The sequence below is a fragment of the Rhinoraja longicauda genome, chromosome 30 (genome assembly GCF_053455715.1).
Source record: "Rhinoraja longicauda isolate Sanriku21f chromosome 30, sRhiLon1.1, whole genome shotgun sequence".
In the NCBI taxonomy this organism is placed as follows: domain Eukaryota; kingdom Metazoa; phylum Chordata; class Chondrichthyes; order Rajiformes; family Arhynchobatidae; genus Rhinoraja; species Rhinoraja longicauda.
The window spans coordinates 23,967,612-23,988,838 of record NC_135982.1 but is presented as its reverse complement, the minus strand read 5'-3'; the positions used below and the strand labels follow the sequence as shown (position 1 = coordinate 23,988,838).

Below are 21,227 nucleotides of genomic sequence, written 5' to 3'. Positions count from 1 at the left end.
AGCCTCCTAGCATCCTCCTCGCAGCTAACACTGCCACCCAGCTTCGTGTCATCCGCAAACTTCGAGATATTGCATTCAATTCCCTCGTCCAAATCATTAATATACACTGTAAATAACTGGGGTCCCAGCACTGAGCCTTGCGGTACCCCACTAGTCACTGCCTGCCATTCTGAAAAGGACCCGTTTATTCCTACTCTTTGCTTCCTGTCCGCCAACCAATTTTCTATCCACCTCAAAACTGAACCCTCAATACCGTGTGCTTTAAGTTTGTACACCAATCTCCTATGTGGGACCTTGTCGAAGGCCTTCTGAAAGTCCAGATATAACACATCGACTGGTTCTCCCTTATCCACTCTACTAGTTACATCCTCGAAAAATTCTATAAGATTCGTCAGACATGATTTGCCTTTGGTAAATCCATGCTGACTTTGTCCGATGATTTCACCACTTTCCAAATGTGATGCTATCACATCTTTAATAACTGACTCTAGCATTTTCCCCACTACCGATGTTAGGCTAACTGGTCTATAATTCCCCGTTTTCTCTCTCCCTCCCTTTTTAAAAAGTGGGGTTACATTAGCTACCCTCCAGTCCTCAGGAACTACTCCAGAATCTAAAGAGTTTTGAATTTTTTTGTAAATCTATATTAGATCTAGAGACTGATTAATAAATGGGCTTCTTAAACAGGGCCCACGGATTTAGTGTTGGTGACCATCAGATAAAGGCCTGGTGTTGAGTTCGGAAGCAACATAAGCCGAATGTGTGGGAGAATCAATGGACTAGCCTTAGTTGGAGTGTAAGCAGTGGTGTGTCATACTGTAGTTTACAAGAAGGATCAATGCAGGAGCGATAAATCTTGAAAGCATGCAAGAATGAATAAGGCAAGGAGTGGGTCTGATAAAATGATGGAGACCAAAGATTAGTAATCAGATAAGTGATTAATGGAGTGAAATGGCGATTGGGAATTCTATTGGTGGTCTTAAGAGCTTGCCAGGTCGAAGGATTGGTGTGATAAGATTTTGATGGTTGAAGGGTTGATCGTAATAACCTCGGGATCAGAAGGCTCGGGTTGATACCCAAGTTGTCCTAGGAAGATGATCTAATTTCCCCCGGAATCTGCCAAGGCATTTAAAAGCGAATGGCATCATCCTGTGTGTGACCGATGTGGTAAGGTATAAGAGGGTGAATAATTCCGGCAAGTTGGATATCTTAGTCAGAAATGGTTGATCTGACACTTCATCACACATGGCATCAATTTTTAGTTAAGTAATATTGAAAGTGGTATCTAGGCAAACGAAAGAGTGTGGCTGTAATCAGAGGCACCTAACATGAGTAAGTTTCAAATAAGAATCAATAAAAGGAGAGTAAATGTTAAGGTAGGAAAGTATGGAGTTGGATACAGAGTAAAGGAGAGACCCATTAGCATAGAATAATGAGAATTAAAGGATGAATTATGTTGGAATCAGGAAGAGGGGAATGATATAAGAATTATATGAAAAGGGAGTTGAGTTAGAATTATTCTTGATACAGTATTTGAGATATCAAAATAATTGAATAAGTCTGTCTCTTTATACTTTGGGAATTTGTGTGATCTCTATTGAACTTATCCCAAAACAGGGCAGTTATCTATTCATGTTGAAATTGGGATATATTACCAATTTCAGTTGAAGCAACAACTGGCCTCAGGCATTACCCAGAGCCTTCTGCCAGTTTATGTTCAGTGAGATGGGATAAAATTAGGCTATGCCCTGAAGATCTTACAGTAAAATAGCATTTCTATAATAATCATTAAACTCTGCAACACACAACTATTTGTTTTATTCCATATTTAATTCCTCAGTTATACTTCATTAAACGAACTATAAATGCATGTTGGTGTTCAGAGAATTATTCCAGGTGGAACACATCTTACCCTGTTTATTATGTTGCACATGACATATCTGCCTTAAATGTCATCTTGTATGTAATTCATCCCAATCTTTCTATTAATTTGTTTGTAACTCTTATCCCTATTATTCCCAGTGCAACATTTAATTCTGTTGCTGTGCATTATTCAGGTTCTTTTGTTGAAGAGTTGACATTTTGTGCTGTTAAAATTTCTTGCTCTTTTGTTCTCTAATTTATAACAGCCGTTATCAGACCTCTGTTTCTCCCATTGAGACCACTGTGTTACTGTCCCGAGTTTTCTGCAGTGCTGTGCATTGGTTCATTGCTCACTTCCTTCATGAGCTCCCTGGAGGATCATTTATATTATTTTTGTTCAGCTGTTTTTCTCTTCTCTTGCTTCAGAAACAATGTCATCTGACCTTGAAGTCCCGAACACCAAACAGCACAAAATTCTTTTCTAATTATAAGCAGCTGTTACTAACCACAGCTGTAATTCTCTTATTCTTCCAAAGCATCACATTACTATTTTTCCCAGTTGGAATGGGTGGAGCTCTATCAGGTTTCTCAATTATTTAATTAGGTCATGGATGATGGTACCTCAACTCCATTTTTCAGATCATGTCCCTTGATAGCCATGTTCATTAAAAGTTTGATTTCTGTGAATGTTAGTTGTCCGATACAGCAATCTTCATTTCTGGACATGTGCGCATTGCTGATTTATTTTGCTTTATCATTGGAGACTTTGCCTTCGCCTGTCTGAACTGTGAGCTCTGAAATTCTATTTAACACTCTTCTTTAATACATTCATTCAAAGCATTTTTATCCAAGCTTTGGGCCATTGGTACTATTATCTTATTATTTGGTATATTTTTATTGGCTAATTATTCTGGAATGTTTTACTTCATTAAAGATCCTATATTAATGCAAGTTATTGGTGTTAAAAGAGTTCCAGATTTCTACTGCATTTGGAAGAATTCATGACTTTGCTGCCCCGTAGTCAATATCCAGTTTTAAGATTAAATTCATTATTCTAGAATATCCCATTTGAGGAAGTATTTTCAAATTTAATCATGTCATTTAGTGCACTCAGCAACCAGCTGAAATCAAGGGAAAGCAAGTAATATTTTTGGAAACTCATAATGTAACTTTTTCAGCTAAGAATAATTATTTTGAGTCTGCATCATACCCGCCTAAGCCACGCCACTTTCTAAAGGCATGGTGCCCAAAATTGAATGGAGTCCAGAATTGAAGAAGTCTCGCCAAAGTTTCATATAACTGAAGAAAAACTGCCTCTCAGTTAATTTTTGTGTAATTGTCAAGTATACCGAGGTACAGTGAAAAGCTTTTGTTGCGTGCTAACCAGTCAACAGAAAGACAATACATGATTACAGTCAATCCATTTACAGTGTATAGATACATGATAAGGGAATAACGTTCAGTCCAAGGTGAAACCAGCAAAGTCCAATCAAAGAGGTAGATAGTAGTCCAGTACTGCTCTCTGGTTGTGGTAGGATGATTCAGTTGCCTGATAACAGCTGGGAAGAAACTGTCCCCGAATCTGGTGGTGGGTGCTTTCACACTTCCACACCTTTTGCCTGATGGGAGAGGGGAGAAGAAGGAGTGGCCAGGGTGTGACTCGTCCTTGATTATGCTGCTGGCCTTGCCGAGGCAGCATGAGGTATAAATGGAATCCATAGAAGGGGGGGGGCTTGGTTTGTGTGATGCTCTCTCTTTTATATTCAAGTCCCCTTGCAATAAAAGCCTGGATTATATTAGTACTTTTTGTACTGCTGGGCTAGATTTCTCATTCTGTCTACTACTGATTCTGGTGTGTGAATAATATGGCATCAGACTCCTTTTAATTCCTTGACCAGGTGACCATGAGTGAGCCCATTCCGTATTGAAATTCAGTTAAATTACTGTGGATAGGAAACTAATTTGAGTAATCCCAGCAATAAAACTATCGTTGGTAAGATCCAAAGCATTATATACAATAGAATAGATTTTACAAACTGTACGAATAAAAAGAAGCCTTACTTCTACTTCATCTGCCATCACTGAAAAGGATATCGATCAAGTATAATGGATATCTGGAACTTTGGGGATTGGGCACATTGAAACTTGGAAAAGTCTATGATTGTGGGATTGCACACTGATTGGTTGGGTATTGGTGAGAGTGATGGTATTGGATGGGCAATTGGGAAACCAATTGTGCTGCAATGGGGATCCTGGTGTTTGTCAGAGCGGCAATTGAGATCCTCAGGACATCCGTAGCAATGATATTACTGTGCGAGGCGTGAATTCTCTGAAAACACTTTAAGGAGAAATTGCCTGCAAACTGTGTGCCTTGGTAAACATAACAGCAGATCAAGATATATTGGTCACTAATAAATACTAAAGTAGGCCTCAGCTATCCGGTTAAGGACTACTCTGGTGTAAATAATGTCACCCATTGGCTGGACGAAAATAAATTTGTGAGAGAATCATTAAAATATACTATGCCTTTGATCTCACTGCATATGCTTAGTGGTATCCATATATGTGCAAGTCATACTTATGGAAGACCCAAACTGAATTGGAAGCAGAGTATTGCAAGTACACAATGTGTAATGTCCTCGCATAATGTAGAAAAAACATTTGCATAATGCAAAAAAAACATTGCACTCTGCAAGAGCAAAACAAAATGCTGGAAGAACTCAGCGGGTCAGGCAGTATCTGAAGGGAATGGTCCAGGGACATTTTGGATCAGGACCCTTCTTATTATGCAAGAGACCTGGGGGGGGGGGGGGGGTGGTTGATGGGGAAGGGGGGGGAGGGAAGAGGTGTAGAAAGTAGGATATGTGGAGCAAGGAAATTGGAGGGTCTGAAAAGACTAGAGTAGGAGTGAGAGATTTTAAAGTCTAAGTTAATACACAATTGTAACAGTTTCATCCTGCGTACCCATTCTTAGTAGTATTTGGAAAGGCACTGTTCCATCATTTCCACAACCTCTCTCTACACATTGTATTCCATTTTCTCAAATGCACTGCACTAGTTCACCCAGGGCACTCTGGCAGCACTCTCATATTGACAACCTCAATCATCAACAAGGATAAATAGCATAATGGCATGGGAACCCCTCTACGCAGGTTCCCCTCTAAACTGGTCCTTCATTGTCATTAGGTCTAAATCCTGGAACTCCCTACACAACAATGACATAGTTTACCTTCAACAGAAGAATTACAGTAGTTCAAAACAGTGGCTCATCGTCAACTTGTCGGGGGGTTTGGGATGGCAATACATACTGGCATGGCAGGTGATGCTCAGTTCCCATACATGAATATATACAGTATACAATAAAATTAACAGATAACCTGTATGAAATTTCACCACATACTTACAAAGGTACAGGCATTAGCTGATCTGTCCACTGGTTTGATAAAAAACAACTCCCTACTGCCAAGCTCCATACTTTGACAAATGTCAGGTTGGATCACCATTAGATTGAAAGAATGTGGGCTCAATCCAGTCTTGAACATGTAATTTAAGATGACACATACCTTCCTGCCCTACACAGTTTTGAGGTGCCATGCATTTGTTAAGAACTTGTTGAAACCTACGTAGAGGTCTTGCGTACAGATTCGGATAATTTTTAATATTCTTTCAAGATTTAAAGAGAAGCTGAGTTTGCATGTCTAAACAAATTTTGATTGATTAAGCATTCAAAGGATATGAGGATCAGACATAGGATCAGCATGGTATTATTGAACGACAGGTAACTTGAGGGGCTGTATGTTATTCTTTCTTATTTTTTTGCACCGTTGAAATAAATATCACAGTCACAGAAAGAGATTTTAAGGCTTCTAAAAGGAATAGAAAGAGGTGGAAAAGTTGAACAAGGAAATTCCAGAACTGCCAATGGTGACCACAAATATTCAGGTATGTGAAAGAGATCAGCACTAGAGGACCATGGGGACCTCAATTGGTTCTGAATACAGAGATTACAAATATAAAAGATATGAGCCATAGCAGGATTTCAAAATGTAGCATGAGTGGGAGCATTGACTAATTCATTATGTTTGAAAGACTAAGTGACCTGAAACTGTAAATATTTCTTTAATTGTACTTTTAAACATACTTAAAAAGGCTTGAATTATTTCTATCAAATGACCAATGCTGTTAACTTTTAATGAAGTCCAATCCAAGATAATTTCCACATCTTCAATCCAGCCAATGAAACTTTTAAATTCACACCAGGTGCTGATCCGTTATCACTATTTTCTGGAATTACTCTCTATTAGAACTAGCTTCCTGCACAAAAAGGGGGCTCAACTTTGAAAATATCCCTTTAAATTCTGAGTAACCCATCTATGTAAACCGTAAACAGATTATCTGACCCAGTTATTTAGTAGAACATATGATGAAGGTTACAGAGATGATATTCTGAGGTTAAAATGGATTTGAACCTTGAATTACAGGGCTTGATATTTAGCATTTTTATTTAGAATCTTCCAGAATATTGGGTGGTGCATTGTGTTATGGTCGGTGTTTGGAACATGCATTAAAATCAGTGCAGACCAATTGTAGTGAAGTTGTAGAAAACACAGTTTAGCCCATTGGTATTTTATTGGTACCAGATTGTAAACAGACTCCCCACTTTTACTCCTGTTTACTTTCTAAAGTGCCTTCACTTCTACCACTGTAACATGTAATTACACTGTAAGTAAATGCTGCCTGTCTGCTGGACGTCTGCCCCCTTTTTGTGCAGGAAGCAGATGTCTGTGCAAAAAGCAAACAACGAGCTGCAGACATGCCTCCTGACTCTTCAATTTAACCAGCAGTCTGGGAAAGCGGCTATGGGCATTGCCAAATAATTTTTAGTGGGGGGAGAAATGTTGATATTTCTGGGGAGGACAGGACTCTCAAATTCTGCAGTGTTACAGGAACTCTCATAAGACCACACAGCTAAAAGTGCAAAGATCCAGATCACAATAACCTCTGGACTATTGCCAAACCTGACCACCATCCAATGAGAAACTGCTGTCTGCTTCCTCGTCGATGCAGTAAAGTTAAGTGAGACTTTAACTTCACAACCTTAAGTGAGACTTTAACTTCCTTCATTTCTCTGAAGCAACATTAGAGAGTTGTATCGTCAACAGATCCTGGTGCTTGGGAACTAGAATTTCCATCAAGAGGATTCTCTCCTCTGGACTAATTCATCTTGCAGTCTGAGGGCTCCCCATGAGTCTTAAGTGACCATTGATAATCCCGTAAACCTTGGTCTGTAAGAAAAAGATCCAAGTTAATGAGGTAGACCCATAATTGGCATATTTAAAGGGCTTGTGAGTGAATGTGGACAAGTGAGGAATGAGTATCATTATCTGGCTGTCAGTGAGTGGGAGATTAGGAGAGGTAAACAGATGTCTGTTTGGTCAGTCTTGCATTGTAAGGCATGCATAGTGATCTCATTCTTGCATATCTTGAGGTTGTGATACTTTTCCTTTTTTTGATCCATATTATCGTATATGGCTGGAAGTCAGCTCTGCTGCCACCTCTTGCCAATCAAACCTGCTGTTATAAATATCATCGTGGTCGCCTTTCACCAAAGTCATCTTTCCTATTAGAAATTTCCTCAACTAAAATTTCAAAGTGTTTAATGGTGAATCTCCAAGCTCATTGCATCCTCTCTGTTTTGTTACTTTAGGATTCATGACAAGTTCCACCACTTACGTGAGACATCAGACAATCATCAAGTACTTCACTGTGGGTTATCCTGTAGCCTACAGCAGATTTTGTTTTATGGTTCTCATTTACGTGAAACCTTTTAACGACTAGAATACTGACACCATGGCTATGTGACTAGACAAAAATCGACTAGAAATTTCTGTAGAGATCAAAAACAAAGAATTTTAAAAAATAAGGATTCTAAGGCTTTTGCACAAATTTTTCATTTTAAGGTTGTGCATGGTTAGCAACTTCTAAAAATAACACCACAAGAAAATGCAATGTTGCTTTAATATTCCAATTTGAGAGGAAATAACATTGGCCAAAACATAATTTTTCTGATTCTTTTTTTTAACAGTGAAATCTAACCTTGCCTACACTAATGGTGAGTAGTTGCTTATTTGTTTGCTTATAAACATTTAAATGAAACATTCATTTCTCTGCAGATATGCAGATTGCATGTCTGGACACTCTTCAGGGGAAAAAAAATCTTTAATTTGTATAAAATGTGAAAAATACACTGTAGGATTGTCATATTAGAATTAAATGAATTAACATATAGTGGGTATAGAGCCTTAACCACAATCATGAGTCTTTAAATAGCTTGATGCTCACCGAGTTTGATCATGGCCTGGGAAAGATGGCATAGTGTAATGGTAATGGGTGGAGGGAGATAGTGGTTGGTGAAAAGCACTTGGCTGATCTTCCAGTTCACCCTTGCACCACAAGGCCTAATTGATGCTTGCTCCTGCAGTAACGTGGTACATTTTCCTGTTTATGCTTAAAAGGGAATATCGCACTGGGAATTAGTCATCCCATGGTACCCAGTACAGAAATTTCCAGAGTGACACAAGATAAGCTGGACATTACTATTATTATTATTATGTTTCACTCTAGAAAAAGTTTTCAATTGCATAACAATGATAATTGTACAATTGAATTTCATGGCAAACAAAGAATCTCTTGCCAACAAAGTTAATGCAACAAGGAAAATGCAGTTTACATCAATTAAGTAAATTCATTATTATTATTTTATTTATCTAGTTCCTGCAAATGCCATAACCCCCGATAGTGTTGTGTTGGCTTATCAAAACATGTCTGTTCCTGCTGGGTCGGATGTTGTACTGCAGTGCTACAGTCAACGGATGGTATGGACACAGGACAGATTGATAGATCGTCAACGTGTGGCCCATTGGGATTCATTCTCTGACCATACGTTCAATCGTATTCTTGATATGTTCTCAGCGGATGAACAGCGACTCTATAACCCCAATGATCAGGGTCGGATAATGATGTCACCCTCTGCTTTCTCCAATGGAAACTTCTCTTTAGTAATAAAAGGTAAAAAAAATTCAAACTGTTTTGCTCTTTCTATTTCAGACTTTAAATACACTGTCATGCACTCTAATGAATTAGCAAAGCTTATTAAATAATATTAGATATAGTAATACTGTGTTTAAAATGATTTTTGTTGGATTGTTTTCTCTGGAACGTCAGAAGTTGAGGGAAGACTTGATAGATGTATATTAAATTCTGAGATGCATAGATAGGGTAGACAGTCACAACCCTTTTCCCATGGTGGAAATGTCCAACACTAGGCATAACTATAAGATGAGAGGCGGACAGTTTAATGGAGATATACGGGACAGGGTTTCTTTACACAGAGGGTGGTGGGGTCCTGGAATCCATTGTCAGGAGTGGTGGTGGAGGCAGATACGCTAGTGGCATTTAAGAGGGTTTTAGATAGGCACATGGAAGTGAAGGGAATGGAGGACGATGGATCATGTGAAGGCAGATTAGACCAGTTCAGCTTGGCAACATGTTCGGCACAAACATTGTGGGCTTAAGGGCTCGTTTCTGAGCTGTACTGTTCTTTGGTCTATCACAAACGGTGTACTGTGGTCACAACCACAAATGATACCATTTGGGACTGATTAGTGCTGGTTCATTGTTGTGGCAGAGGAAAAAAACCTAATTGCAGGGAACAAAATAAGAAGTTACAGGAAAGATGAGCACAGTTTTTCAACAGGTCCACAATAGGAACACATAATCTGGAAGTTCAGTCATAAAAGTTAAGACAATTATACTTTTTTTCTATTTTGTGAAGTAAATCTGACCTGCAACCTTTGAAAGAACTATCTTGGCTCTGCAGTCTGATTTGTGGATGGATATTTAGTTCAAATGCCTAGAACAGTTGCTTCCAATACCTGGAAATTAATGGGAATGGGGATTTTAAATATGCACTTTTTCCTAAAGGTTCAATTTAAGTATTTTGCAAGTCATGACTATAAAAGCTTGGTTAATCCTTGCCAGTTTCCTGTGCAATGATGGGCACATAAAGTATGGAGATTTAATATAAAACTATTTTGGAGAGAATCCTCTCACTGTTGGAGTCACGTTAATTGTCAATTCTTTGATATTCATGCTGAAAAAGAACGGAAGCAACTAATATTTGATGAATAGTGTTTTTATTTTATTAGTGACACCATATCTACCAAATAACATCAAATAAAAATTATAACCCCATTTATTTTCCCTCTTTTACAGATGTTAGAGCAACTGACCGAGGAATTTATTCCTGTAATCTCCACCATCATTACTGTCACCTTTATGAAACAGTAAAAATTCAACTCATTATCACCAAAGCAGGTAACTGAATAATTAGATTGGCATGAAATGATGAAATTGAACATTGGCACTAGCACGGTGTTATTTCAGTCTTCCTGTGGGCCTGTTTTTGTTTCAGCAAAGTAGATGAAACATAGAAACATAGAAACATAGAAAATAGGTGCAGGAGCAGGCCATTCGGCCATTCGGCCCTTCGAGCCTGCACTGCCATTCAATATGATCATGGCTGATCATCCAACTCAGTGTCCCGTACCTGCCTTCTCTTCATACCCCCTGATCCCTTTAGCTACAAGGACCACATCTAACTCCCTCTAAAATATAGCCAATGAACTGGTCTCAGTAAATGCTACTTGATTGGGCTATTTATAATTCTAAAGGAATAGGACTGATTAGATAGACTCTGACTGTTTCTAATGATAGAGAGATTTAGAATAAGGGAAGTGTAGAAACAAGGAACTGCAAATGCGGACAAACAAAAAAGGACACAGTGTTGGAGTAACTCGGTGGGTCAGGCAGCATCTTTGGAGAACATGGATAGGTAACGCTTCGGATCAGGACCTATCTTCATAAACAATTAAAATCTTGAAATATGCTCAATTACATGAAATAGACCAGCAAGCTTTCAAAGCTCTCAGCAAGCTTTCAAATTCTCCCATGCATTCCAATTTGTATATTTCATTCATTAATTTCCATATCTGTGACACGTTCAGTGGGCAGTCTTCCTAGCCTGAATGCTGTAAAATCTTCCTTTGAGTATCTTGGGCTGGTAAAATGTTGCATGTAACTCATTCTCATGCGTAGCCCAGATACAGGCTTGCTTGTTCGCATTTTTGCCAATAGATCTGCCCATTGTATATATTTATTTACATCTCCTTAGATCTAGGTTGCTTGAAAATTTATTGCGAATCATGGACTTGCATCATTAGTATGACATGCTATTCAGGAAATGTAATATCATAGTAATACTATGCTTGTGATTACCTAAAAAATACCATTAAGCAGTTGGTAATGATAAGGGCATCGAGTACAAGAATCAGGAAGTCATATCGCAGCTTTTTGCACTTTGGGCCGCATTTGGAGTATTGTGTGTAGTTCTGGTCATACCATTGCAGGAAGGATGCAAAGGCTTTGGAGAGAGTTTACTGGAATGCTGCCTGGATTAGAGGCTATTGCCTACAAGAAAAGGTTGGACAAACCTGGGGGTAGGGTACTGACATGGATAGAAAATTGGTTGACAGACAGAAAGCAAAGAGTGGGGATAAATGGGTCCCTTTCGGAATGGCAGGCAGTGACCAGTGGGGTACCGCAAGGTTCGGTGCTGGGACCCCAGCTATTTACGATATACATTAATGACTTAGATGAAGGGATTAAAAGTACCATTAGCAAATTTGCAGATGATACTAAGCTGGGGGGTAGTGTGAATTGTGAGGAAGATGCAATAAGGCTGCAGGGTGACTTGGACAGGTTGTGTGAGTGGGCGGATACATGGCAGATGCAGTTTAATGTAGATAAGTGTGAGGTTATTCACTTTGGAAGTAAGAATAGAAAGGCAGATTATTATCTGAATGGTGTCAAGTTAGGAAGAGGGGATGTTCAACGAGATCTGGGTGTCCTAGTGCATCAGTCACTGAAAGGAAGCATGCAGGTACAGCAGGCAGTGAAGAAAGCCAATGGAATGTTGGCCTTCATAACAAGAGGAGTTGAGTATAGGAGCAAAGAGGTCCTTCTACAGTTGTACCGGGCCCTGGTGAGACCACACCTGGAGTACTGTGTGCAGTTTTGGTCTCCAAATTTGAGGAAGGATATTCTTGCTATTGAGGGAGTGCAGCGTAGGTTCACTAGGTTAATTCCCGGAATGGCGGGACTGTCGTATGTTGAAAGGCTGGAGCGATTGGGCTTGTATACACTGGAATTTAGAAGGATGAGGGGGGATCTTATTGAAACATATAAGATAATTAGGGGATTGGACACATTAGAGGCAGGAAACATGTTCCCAATGTTGGGGGAGTCCAGAACAAGGGGCCACAGTTTAAGAATAAGGGGTAGGACATTTAGAACGGAGATGAGGAAGAACTTTTTCAGTCAGAGAGTGGTGAAGGTGTGGAATTCTCTGCCTCAGAAGGCAGTGGAGGCCAGTTCGTTGGATGCTTTCAAGAGAGAGCTGGATAGAGCTCTTAAGGATAGCGGAGTGAGGGGGTATGGGGAGAAGGCAGGAACGGGGTACTGATTGAGAGTGATCAGCCATGATCGCATTGAATGGTGGTGCTGGCTCGAAGGGCTGAATGGCCTACTCCTGCACCTATTGTGTATTGTCTATTGTCTATTGTTTTTTCTGGAATGCTAGAGATTAAGTGGAAATGTCTAGGATTAGAGGGCATAACTTTAAGGTGAGAGAAAACTTAAAGGAGATATGCATGGCAAGTTTTTTTACACAGAGTGATGGATGCCTGTAACACAATACTTTGAGTGTGGCCTCACCAATGTCTTGTGCAACAGTAACATAATGTCCCAACCTCTAAACTCAGTTCCTGACTGATGAAGGCCAGCATGCCAATAGCCTTCTTCACCACCCTATCAACGCTACTTTCAGGGAACCTTGCAGTGTCTGGGCGATGTGACTAGCATATTTGAATAGCTGGGAGTTTGTGTAAATTGTGTTGCATGGGTGTAACAGTGGTAAATGTGTGGTGGAGAGGTGAGGCATATTAATGTGAGAAACTTGATTGATGGAGATGGGTAATAAGTGAGTGATGTGGGTGCATTGCAAAGAACATATTGATTTAGTGCTGCAGGACTTTGTGAATGTGTCTAGATAAGGTTAGTGGTGTTGCCACTGGGTGGAAACATAGAAACATAGAAACTAGGTGCAGGAGTAGGCCATTCGGCCCTTCGAGCCTGCACCGCCATGCAATATGATCATGGCTGATCATCCAGCTCAGTAACCTGTACCTGCCTTCCCGCCATACTCCCTGATCCCTTTAGCCACAAGGGCCACATCTACCTCCCTCTTAAATATAGCCAATGAACTATATTGTGCAATGTGCAGTGATGATAATAAAGTGTGAATTTAAATACATCCGGTCAAACTGGTATGGATTAATTGTGCATTACTATCCAACACTATCCAACTTTCCATTAGATATTTCTTCAACTCAAAGTTAATAAACAGTTCAGAGCTATAGAAAAAGAATACTACTTTCTCTTATGCTCTTTCACACAAATGTGGTCTGACAAAATTTAGAGAAGTCAAATCTGTCATTAGCATTCCAGGAAAATTACCGTAAATATAGGGAACATAATGTTTCCCACAAATTTGTTTTACCAGGGACATTTCTATTTTTACTGTTGCTGAAACAGTAAACAGTCTTTTAATTTTCTTTTGGGTGTTTCACTTGAAATGGGTTTTAGATATCCATTTATGATGTTTAATCATCACCAATGTTCTGCCTTCATCTCAAGAACTATATATACAACTTGAATATTTTGTCAACTCATTGCATTATAAATTTATATGCCTTCTTTTTAAATAAAAAGTAGCATGAGTAAATTCTTCATACAGTAATTGCACTTTCTGATATAAAGGAAATTCCAGTTCCGCATTTTGAAGGAACAAATAATTAAAGTGTGGCAGTTTTACATCATTTTCATGTTAAAAAAGAAAGAAATTTATTAAGTAAATATAAATTGTTTTGCTGTAAATCGCTTCAAAATAGACCGATTGGCCTAATTCTGCTCCTATCACATGAACTTATGAAAATTAACCTTGAATTATTCCCTTACATCCTGCGCTAAGCAATTTCTAGATCCTTAGCTGCACTGAAATGAAAACTACATTTTGTGCAGACTTTCCATATGCATTCTTCATACGACCTAACTGAGTATTCTTTGTGTTTACAGCAAGAAAGGTGAAGAGGGTTTGGGATGGAGAGAAAGAAGTGGTGGTGGCATTACTTGGTACAACTGTGGTACTGCCTTGTGAAAATTACAGCCCCATCTGGACAGAGAGACATCGAGAAGAAGAGCAGCAGGTTGTCCATTGGGACAGAACACCTCCAGGTGTTTGGCATGACCAGGCTGACCGGCTGATTGACCTCTATGCTTCCGGAGAACTACGATCTTATGGCTCCCAGTTTATTAGGAAAAGGATGAATATATCAGAGACTTCATTCAAAGATGGTGACTTCTCACTGACCATTTCTAACCTTCGCTTGAGTGATGAGGGACTCTACTCGTGTGATTTGCACCACCATTACTGTGGAATTCACGAGAGACGCATCTTCACACTTATTATTACAGAGCCAATCAAAGTGAACTTTACACATAAAACACGTAAGTTATATTTTAATGTTACCCATACCATGAATTGTCCTCATCAGTCACTTTAGATGTTAAATTCTACAACAAACAATTTATGTTTTATTGTTCTTTGATTTCTTCCCTCAAACCTACGATGAGAACCTCCTAAATGTATGGAGTCCCGCCAGGTGAATTTCCATTCTCCTAGTTTGTTAGGGTGGAATTATGCTCCTGCAATAGCACAACATGCGTATTTTGAACCGGGGTCGCTAGCCAGGGAGCAAGAACATGAGGTGAATTCTAACTAACTCTGGGTTGTGAATACTTGTAACTCTTATACTGCTGCCAAGACTGAGGAAAACTAACTTAACATAGTTTGGGATTTGAACTTGAAACATTCCTGGTTTATCTGGCCATAATAAAACAAAATATGAAGGAAACCGACACTACATTAACAGAAGATATGCTCAACCACTAAAGAGGTGATCTGATGTGATTTCATTGCTTAATTAACATTTTGCCTGTTGAAGATCTTAAATGCAGAGCCTATCAGCTGAATACATAGTTATACGAGAAACAATCATAAAAAAGTATGCAACATGACTGTCTCGACCTCTTTCTTCTCTTGACTCTTTTTACCATAACCCTTCTTTACTCTTTTTCTGCCATGCTTCACCTGCTTGAGAAAATAAATAGAAGTGGGAATAAACCTATCAGCCCTTAGCGCCTGCTACAGCACATCATTTAATCAGACTATTGATGATCCTTTGCCTTAATTTCATCGTTTTACACTGACCCCTTTGATTACCTTGATATTCAAAAATCTAGTATCGATTTTGAACACACATAACTGTGCCTACACTGCCCTCTTGAGTAAAAAAAATTCAAAGATTCACTATTCACTGGATGAAGAAATTTCTTCTCATCCCTGTCCTCGATGGCTATCCCCTTATTTTGAGTTGGACGCAAAATGCTGGAGTAACTCAGCGAGTCTAGCAGCATCTCCGGAGAAAATGAATTGGTGATAATTCAGGTTGAAACCCTTCTTCAGACTGATTATAGTGGGGAGGAGGAGGGATTTCTTTTGAGGCCCTTATATTGAGACCCTTTCCCCTGATTCCAGGTAACCGAACCAGAGTAAACATTACCTCTGCATCTGTTCTCTCAAGTCCTAAAAGTTTGTGTGTTTCAGTGAGGGCACCTCTTCATTTTTTAAACTCTAGAAAATAAGGACCCTGTCCTCTGACAAACCACCATCTCAGGAATCAAGCTGAACCTTTGTTGTACTCCCTCTGTTGCAAGTACATTATTTCATAGATAGGGAAACCAGACATATATAAAATGTGATACCAGTTGGAACAAAATAAGAAGAGATTGTGTAAGTTTGGACTAGAGTTCAGAGTATAAGAGATGATCTTACTAAGCTATAGTCTTAGGATACGATGACTAAGACGAGGAGGAATTTCTAAACTTCAAATCCCTGATAAATAGGATTATTTTGCATCTAAGGAAAGGGTAGAACCAGATCAAGTTTTCGCTTCAGTGAATTCTAAAATTAAAAACATCTTAATCTTGATCAGAACATATAATTGTGGCACCATAAACCTTGAAAAAATTAAATTAAGACAATTAAGGGCACAGAAGAAATATATTGAAACTTATTTATGATGATGTGACAAGCTCCAGATTGCCACAGCATATGTCTGAAGCTTCCAGATGAAGGAAATCGGTTGTTTCTTGTCTGTCCAGAACTCTACCATATAAGGGGAAAAGCAAGGAAATATAGTTTAATCCAAAGTAAACAAGGCCTGGCAATTGCTAGAGATGAATATCTTCCCATCTGCTCAACAATACTGTGCTCAGAATTCGCGGCCCACAGTTCTGCTCAAAGAAACGGCTTCAAAAAAATAACCTGGAGTGAAAGAGAATGATTATATTTTAATTACTGCAAGCAAATACATTATTTAAAAGTCAGAGTTAGAGCTATTGCTTACAATGGGTTGCAATTGTGAAGATTGCTGCTTCAAAACATAGATAATTAACCCAGCCAGCATTTAGTTTGTACCAGCCCAGCAGAAGAGAACATCGTGCCAACCAGCTTCCCAAAGCTAATTTATTATCTTTTTGCCATGCCATTTCTTCCTCTCCCCTTTACACTTACATTGTTGAACCTCATGCATTGCTCCTCTTAAAGGTGTTTTACATCTCCAGCTGTTTTATAAGACTTTACTTCTGAGAATTTCTTGCATTTCTGAGCTACATACTGTTTAGTCGATTTAAAACATATGGGAACCATGTGTAACTGGCTGCATTTCAAAACCTCAATATTCTTTATCCTTTTGGGAAAAACATCTATCAAAAAAATGTGTTTTAACAAAGAAAAGAACATTTTGTGCACTTTAATGTACAAAAAGAGGACATAGTGTGAAATTAAAAACAATGTTTAATGTTAAATCAAGAAAATAAATTCAGATGGTAATTTTCCTTGCTTCTCGAACTCTTAAATATAAAGTAAAATATATAGGGTATTAGTGAGATCACATGGAAAACGGTGTACAGTATTGGTCTCCTTATTTCGGGAAGGATATAAATTAATTGAAAGCAGCTCACAGAAGATTTACTTGACTGCTATCTGAATGGGTGAGTTGGCTTCAATGGAGAGGATATAGAGTCTGGACTTGTATACTCAAACAGTGGAAGGTAACTTGGTTGAAACGTAAAATCTAGGAGGGCTGACAAGAATGGACGTGGAGATGGTGTGAGAATCTAATACTGGGGGTCACTTTAAAAATATTGGTTCACCCTTTTATGATAGATGGGTGAACATTTTTTCTCTCCACGGGGATTTTAAGTTTATGGAACATTATTCTTCAAAGGGCAATGGAAACAGAGCCTTTAAATATTTTAGACTCCAGTTAGATATTGGTAAAAGACAGGCAGCTCCTCTCAAGAGGCACTAACGAAGAACTTGTTTAGCATTGTTTTGTGAAAAAACATCTGCACTTTCTTTGTATTCATTTCTAAATTAATCCAAATGAAGGAATTCCATATACAAATAGATCGCAAGGCTTGTGTCCTTTGGTTTAAATAGTATTTTCCATGTATAATACAGGGATGAGTTAGAGACAGTACCTACAAGCTCTTTGAGTTCTGATGTTGGCTGTTTAATCCTGGCTCTCATGCTTGGCAAAGATCATGCATAGTTTTGTGTCTGACAAAAAGTAGGACAGCTTTAACTTCTTTTCCTTCCCTCCTAACTCACATTTCCCAGGCTGCAGCACCTGGGAATGCTCTGGGTAAACACCAGACTGTTCTATATTGGACTGCCATGGCGATTAACTCTGGGAAAAAAGGTATGGCGGGAGAGGACTGGAGTACAGACCTACGCTGTTTTTCTTGGATGTCACAATTCCAGCTGTAGACGATCAAAAAAGTGTCAGCACTTTGGCTCTAAATGCATTTAATCTTCTATAGCACCAATGGGTCTCATTACTCAAACTAAAACCTCCAACAACTTCACAAACCACCTAGTGAGACACTAATCAAAATTAGTTTATTCAATTTTTCCCCCCAATTTCATCCATTTCCTGAAGGTACCTCCAGCCAATGAAATATGCTTCTAAAAAACTGAGGCCTTAAATGAATTTAGGCCTTAATTTAATTTTGACTTTTATCAAACTATATAACTTCGAGCATTACTTCCAACTTCAGCCCTGTTAATTTGTGTATGGAAGTGTGAGTTAATTTGCTGTAGTCAGACCAGAAACAACCTGATCTTAAAGCCTTGCCTGTCCTGTCCTTATCTGCTCTTTGTTGGTTTCTTGATCCAAAAATGCCATTAAACCTTTCTAGCTAATTCCATCGCAGCCATTGCATAAAACTGCATCTATTTGTAAACTTTTCTTACTCTGTAAGCTAAAGACTGTTGCCTGAAGAAAAATTGCTTAAAATAGTAAACAGTTTGCACATCATCAGCAGGTCAACATCCACCCAAAGATGTAACTGTTTCACTCTCAACTGACTTGCCGAGTGATTCTAGCATTTTCTGTTTTAAGTTGGATACCATTATAAAGCATTCCATTTGTTATGCGATCAAAACTTTGCTTCCTCTGCAATAATTTCTACAATATAAAATTAAGCTAAGGTCATATAGAAGTCAAGAAGAGAAACGTTTTTTTCCCTTTAGCTTTGGCTTGTTTTTAAGTGAATCCATTAGAAATTTGCAGGTATAATACTCAAGATTTGATCGGCAACTCTCAGATATTTAGATATAATGGACAGATCTGAAATTACTGCAACAACATTTCATATGCGTGTATCTAGATTTATATATATGTATACTTGGAGTGAAGGTGCCCCTTGACAGCGTACAAAATGCAGGTGAGAGAACTCGGCTGATTAATATTGCTCACTAAAAATTACTTAACTCTCCATCATCATTATCTTCTTCTTGCCTGCCTCTAATTAATTTCATCACCCTTAAACACTTTCACTGTTTCAGTCTTCATGGATGCGGCCTGATATTGCTGAACATTTCTAGCAATTTTTTTTTCAATGTGTCAAATTTGGCTCAATAGTTGTTATCCTACCGCTGAGTTACAGGTTCTGGATTTAAGCCTCTCCTCAGTAACTTTAGCACATGATCTAAGGTGACACTTGCGTGTATGACTGTGAAAATGCTACAAATGCAGTTGAGCTATCTTTCACATGAGTTATTAATCTTACGTACGTAGGCTTATAATATTTCATAATACTTTAGAAGATGAGCAGGGAAGTTTTCCCCATTACCCTGATTAATATTTATCTATCCACTAGCACCTTTTTGGTCATATTGCATTCTGTGAGGCCATTTATTTTGTAAATTGGTTTCCATTGTATCTCTGCTACTACAGTGACAATACTTCTGAATTACTTAATTGGCTGCAAAGCGTTTTGTGATACTTGATGTTTGTGAAAAGTGCACTATACATGCAAGATATTTCTCTCAACTTGCAGACTTTTACCTGGAGTAAAGGGGTACATTGATATTAACTCAAGACGCCATAAAAACATAATGTAGAAACAAGGATCTGCAGGTGCTGGTTTACAACAAAAAAAAGACTCCAAGTATTGGAATAACTCAGTGGGTCAGGCAGCATCCCTAAAGTCTGAAGAAGGGTCCAGACCCTAAACGTCACCTATCCATGTTCTCCAGGGATGCTGTCTGACCCACTGAGTTACTCCAGCACTTTCTGTCTTTTTTTATCCACAAAGACATTGTTTGAAATATGTGACTTTTTTTCACATTGACAAGATTGTGTTGGCAAAATACTTTGTAACGTGTACTTTGTATATTGCATTAAGAATGTGGTTTTAAACATGTGAAAATTTTACACAGACTAAAAGAACACTGATGTGACCAGGCATCTCGATTTACGGTGGGAGTCGATATCAGTAAAAACATGGCTGGCAATGGATAACTCTGAAAGTGCAATTATCATCATTACAAATTTGTTTCAGAAAATCTTTTTCATTTCCAAAATACCTATTTTTATCAAGCAGTGATAATTTCAGAAAGACCATGCCCCCCTCTAAGCAAAAAATAAGAATTTCAAGGCCTGCATATGAATTCTTTGGCTTTACAGTCCAGAGTTGTTGTGTTGACCGTATAATAACAGAAGCCTTACACCTGGATAATGATCCAAAGACTAATCTACAGGAGTGTAGACAAAAATAGCACCAGCCAACAATGTAATTGTGTGGATCCCAGTATGTGAAGGGTGATGATATTTTTGAAAACTTATTTTTTATTTGTTTCTAGCATCTACAGCAGTTGAAATCCCAAATGTCATCAATGTTTTTATTCCGGACCATTCTTCACATTTTCTTCATCAACTTGGATACGTCCTGGCAACTCTACTGCTTCTGGCCATTTTGATAACCATCATTGCCCTAATTGCACGGCAACAGAGAAAGAGAGGTGATTTCATAGTTACTTTAATTTTTTATTATTAATTATCAGATCTTAAGTGCTTATCGTAGGTAGGTCTTTTGTACCGTTCTCCGGCTACAGAAGAGAAAGTCTGTGTGTTCATGCATGCATGCACCAAGATCAAGAGGTTCCAATCTTATAGGCTGTGCTGGGGGACGCATGCCTCCTCTATGAATATTTTGACTCTCAATTATATTTTCTATTTCTCAGGTCTTCAATATAATGTGAAGATGTCTCAACCGTAAGTATTAAATCATAATTTGTCCACTTTACGCTGCACTTTTTTTTCTGCAAGGTTTGTGATTAAATGTGTAGTTATTAGGTCACTTGAGCAGATTACGAGTGAATTATTAGCTCAAACCCGGTAGATAATGTTCTGTGATGTACTGTGCAGATCTCAGGCATGGAGTTTGCTGTTTTTAACTCCATGTTCCATGTTCCATGTTCTTTCCAGGCCAGTGTATCTGTGGTGAGAGAAAAATAAATGCTGAACTTACAATCAACACAGCCCACATTAACTTAACCCTCATCTTAATATCCCGTCCTACGATTGTACAAAATAGTGATGCAAGCCAACAAAGAGACTTTATAAAACCAAAGAATATATAGTAAGATACAGTATTCGTCCCTGTAACATACACACTTTCAGACAGCAAACTAATTTCGTCCAGTTCTAAACTAGACATAGATCAACTGAAGGCAGTTGCTATATGTTGCAATTCTCAAAGGGATACACTCCCAA

The 21,227-nt window shown here is 38.5% G+C and overlaps 1 protein-coding gene across 3 annotated transcripts in view; it reads left to right on the top strand.

Annotated features, from left to right (window-relative positions):
• The window catches only part of LOC144608075 (matrix remodeling-associated protein 8-like), a 38,039-nt gene that overhangs the window by 5,263 nt on the left and 11,549 nt on the right, over positions 1 to 21,227 (top strand). For all 3 annotated transcript variants that reach the window (XM_078425369.1, XM_078425370.1, XM_078425368.1), the window contains exons 2-7: positions 7,949 to 7,975; positions 8,635 to 8,931; positions 10,138 to 10,239; positions 14,116 to 14,547; positions 20,315 to 20,473; positions 20,696 to 20,726. In XM_078425369.1, coding sequence (XP_078281495.1) covers positions 7,949 to 7,975; positions 8,635 to 8,931; positions 10,138 to 10,239; positions 14,116 to 14,547; positions 20,315 to 20,473; positions 20,696 to 20,726 — 1,048 coding nt within the window. The remainder of the gene's footprint in view (positions 1 to 7,948; positions 7,976 to 8,634; positions 8,932 to 10,137; positions 10,240 to 14,115; positions 14,548 to 20,314; positions 20,474 to 20,695; positions 20,727 to 21,227) is intronic.